This window comes from Vigna unguiculata, chromosome 3 (assembly GCF_037176805.1).
Source record: "Vigna unguiculata cultivar grain cowpea cultivar isolate G323 ecotype 2 chromosome 3, ASM3717680v1, whole genome shotgun sequence".
NCBI classification, from domain to species: domain Eukaryota; kingdom Viridiplantae; phylum Streptophyta; class Magnoliopsida; order Fabales; family Fabaceae; genus Vigna; species Vigna unguiculata.
Window position 1 is genome coordinate 38,278,565 of NC_140794.1, and position 3,877 is coordinate 38,282,441.

At 36.1% G+C, this 3,877-nt stretch overlaps 1 protein-coding gene across 2 annotated transcripts; it reads left to right on the forward strand.

Annotated features, from left to right (window-relative positions):
- The first annotated feature begins 1,363 nt into the window (after positions 1 to 1,363).
- Positions 1,364 to 3,213, forward strand: LOC114176274 (myb family transcription factor PHL8-like). 2 transcript variants are annotated; one of them, XM_028061257.2, is made up of 6 exons: positions 1,366 to 1,706; positions 1,808 to 1,884; positions 1,978 to 2,035; positions 2,143 to 2,218; positions 2,317 to 2,386; positions 2,471 to 3,213. In XM_028061257.2, exons 1-6 carry the CDS (start codon positions 1,574 to 1,576, stop codon positions 3,086 to 3,088), a joined length of 1,032 nt encoding a protein of 343 aa, XP_027917058.1. In that variant the 5' UTR covers positions 1,366 to 1,573; the 3' UTR covers positions 3,089 to 3,213. The 2 variants fall into 2 exon arrangements, with proteins under 2 accessions (XP_085526809.1, XP_027917058.1); XM_085670683.1 differs by having other exon boundaries at positions 1,364 to 1,706; positions 1,808 to 2,035.
- The last annotated feature ends 664 nt before the right edge of the window (positions 3,214 to 3,877 follow it).

Here is a 3,877-nt window from a genome sequence, read left to right on the forward strand (position 1 = left end):
ATAATCAATAGAGTGTCTTGATAACCGATCAAGACAAATTTCACTATCAAAATTCTCCGAACGAAAGAGCCATCACCGTTTATATATAAAAATAAAAGTAAAAAGTTATCATAGAGGTTAAAAATATGTGAGAATTATTGAGCTGTTGAAGCAGAGTAGCAGGGAATCCACGGTGCTGAATTGGCAGTGTTTTTAAGAACCAATCATTGGATTTTGATTCTATTGATGAAACCCAGACCGCAACCCAAGAAATTTGAGGAGTGACTTGATCGAATTGGCTTTTGAAGATTTGTTGTTGGCCATTATAGTGTTCCTTTTTCTTTTCTTCTTTTATTTTTGGTGAAAAATTCTTTTCTCTTCTTCTGCTTGATATAGATTACAGCATTAAAGCAAATATTCTCTTTGGAATAATTTCTTTACGAGACTTTATTCCGAGTGAGCCCTGTAGATTGCTTTCGTATTAAAAGAAAGTGCAGGGTCACATATTTAGTGACTTGGTAACATCTAATTTTAACGGGTATTATTACTTTCACATTAAATTTGATTAATCATGTTTTAGTCCAATCCCATCATCTTTACAGTGTAGGGTTATGTGTATCCTAACCTAATGATTAGTATGGGGTTAGTGGTTAGTTAAAATAGGGTTCCTTTATGAACTTTGGGGTGGAAATTATTTGGTAGGATAACATAAGAAATTATGAACTGTTGGATGTCACGAATGGACACATTTTATGTGTGTCGTTTTGATTAGAGGGGTACGGCATTATCTCTTGACACGGTTGATTAGTTCTCTTCCTTTTAGTGTGTTTTCTTTATAAAGAACACGGACGCTATGGGACCATAAATCTAATCCTAGATTCTTTGATTCCTCCATCCCTACAAGGAACAAAAAGAATCTGCCAATCGCATTAATCAACCTTCTCATAAAAGAAAACCCAAAATTAAAGTTGTTGGAAAGGGAAAATGAAATTTGAAAGAAAAGAAAGATTGATTAATTTAGTTTTCCCTTTCAATCATCACAAGCAAGCAAGAAAATATCCGTAATAGCATTCCCACATAATTTTGTATCACTATTTTTTACCTGAAAGCTTCTCACAGCATTGAGAAAGTTGCACCCATTATTCATCATGGTGGGGCCTATTCAGTTCCTTAGGGAATCAACCTCATGGAGAGATTAAGTAGGAAAACAGCAAGATAAAAACAAACCATACACTTTTCCTCTTTTCTCTCCTTTTAAGACTCAGAATTGAGCTGTTTTTCTTTTTTTTTTTTTTTTTTTTGGTTTTTGCTGAATCAGAGATTCTCTCACCCCTTTCAAGTCAAAGAAGGAAGGGTAGAGAGGAAAATTAAAAAAAGAAAAGTGGGTATGAAATGGGATGAGATGAGATGAGAGAGGAAGAGCCTGAGCTTATGGCATATATTCCGCCAACATATCCCCATTTATGCTTCCTTATATGGTAGTGAGATCACACAGCATCTCAACTACTACCAATTTATAAGGAGAACTACACTCTATACCTCAAACCATCTAAACTATATTTATGTTTCAGTAACACTACCACAAAAAGCAAAAATGGATCTTCAAAATGTGCAAAATCAAACCATGCGTTTGGTTCTCTCTACTGATGCAAAGCCTAGGCTCAAATGGACTCCTGAGCTTCACCAACGCTTCACTGAGGCTATTAATCAACTTGGAGGTGCAGAAAGTGAGTACAATACACACTTTAACACCTTTACTATTTTCATATTACACTTTATATTATATCTTGGCTACTGTAATAATTATTCACTCTATGACATGTGGCAGAGGCAACTCCTAAGAGCCTTATGAGAGTGATGGGGATTCCAGGACTCACTTTGTACCACCTCAAGAGCCATTTACAGGTATTTCCATTTTGGAATCATTATATCATTATTTGTTTCTTTCACTCAATCCAAAAAATTATGAGTCCAGCTTCTTTGTGTCTATGGTCGCAGAAATATAGGCTTGGGAAAAACTCACCGCTAGAAACCTGCTCTGACAACAAGCAACAAGGTCACTTATACTATCTTTGATTTGATTTAGCAGCAATGGCATGACTGGTTTTTTTTTTTTTTTTTTCATTTGGCTTTGGCTTAACCTTGATGCTCTTCATGATGCAGGTTTCAGTGAAATCAAGAGCAGTGATGGTCATTGCAGCAGGGAAATCTGTACTGGGACCCAGAATCAGATGAATGAGTAATTCTTACAAACTGAACTAATATTTGAATAATTTTATATGATGTTGCATGTGAACAGTTAGGCCTAGAATGTTGACCAGATACTGTGTTTAGCAGAAGCTTGAAGATTGCTGAGGCTCTCCAAATGCAAATGGAAGTACAGAGGAAACTTTATGAACAAATTGAGGTAGCACGAGCAGATAATATTGTCTAAATTCTTCTGCTTTCTGAATTCTAGCTTTTTGCATAAGGGTTTGGATCATGTTTTTAGGTCCAAAGACATTTGCAGCTTCGAATTGAGGCTCAAGGGAAGTACCTACAATCAGTTCTATCAAAGGCACATGAAACACTTGCAAGATACGATTCTTCCACAACGGGCATAGAAGTTGCAAAATCTGAACTTTCTCAGTTAGTGTCAATAATCAACAATGCGTGTCCGACCTCTCCCATTTCAGAACTTACAGAAACAAGAGGGCTGAGTTTGAACTGTGGAGAGATGAAACAAGACAGAGGAACCATGTGCTCACTTGAAAGTTCTTTGACATCATCTGAAAGCTCTGGGAGAACTGAAGTAAGAGAACCACTAGATGAGGCAGAGAAGCCTCAAAAGACTAATGGTATTATTTCAGTTGAATTGCCATTGATGGAGATTCACCCAGAAGAAGGTACAGCATTCAAGGGAGATACAAGTGAAGGGAGAAAGAGAAGTGCAGGAACTGATTCCAATGGTTGCTGTGTTGATCAACCTTGTGGAAAAAAATGTGGCAACAAGTTCAGGAAATGTGAACTGTCAGATATGCTTGACTTGAACAGCCAATATCAGAGAGACATTGACTCAAGTGTGAAAGAAATAGATTTAAATTGCAGTTCAAGCTTTTGGGGACAATAAAGATGTTTCCAGTTGTATTAAACATAAGCAACATAAATCATTCTCAGAACAAAATATGTTTATAGACTATGTATATTTTTATAATGAAAAAAAAGAAGAAAAAGGTATAATACTCATGTATGGCACATCTCTCTCAACCTCTTATTATTCTCTTGATCTTGTTGCTGATATTGGACCACAGTGTAACAAATTTCTACTGCAGCAACTTTTAATTGGCACCCACTGGTTTTGTTTATTCTCCTTTTGTGGCTTCGCGGGACCCTACAAGAGTTTCGATGATACCAAAGAAGGCAAGTTTCTAATGTGAACCTGTTTTTACCAACATGTACCTTAGAGTCTGATTGGTAGGGCATATTAGTCAAAATAACTTTTAGGTCTAAAAGCTATGATAGAAGAACGCCCTCAGTATTTCTCCAACGTCCATTAGGAGAAAAATATCGCATCCACAACATCGTTGTGGCCATTAAAATTGGAGTGAAATTGAGAAACAATAGTTGCGAACTTTAAAATTCCAATCTTTGGGCGTCAGTATCCCAGGGAGAACCAAAAGTTTGTACAGTTGAAGGTGGTGATTAATGTGGCTGCAATTTTTTAGGACATTCAGACTCGAAAGACCTTCGCATTGTGATGAAAATGCAGATTAAAATCACTATATATTTTACCGTCTCTTTTCTGGTCTTTTTATTGGTCGCTTGATCCCTTTTACTTTTTCTTTTCGGTTTTTTATTATGACTTATTTTTTATTTTCATTCTTTAATCTTGATTTGATTTAGCATGGATCACTTACTA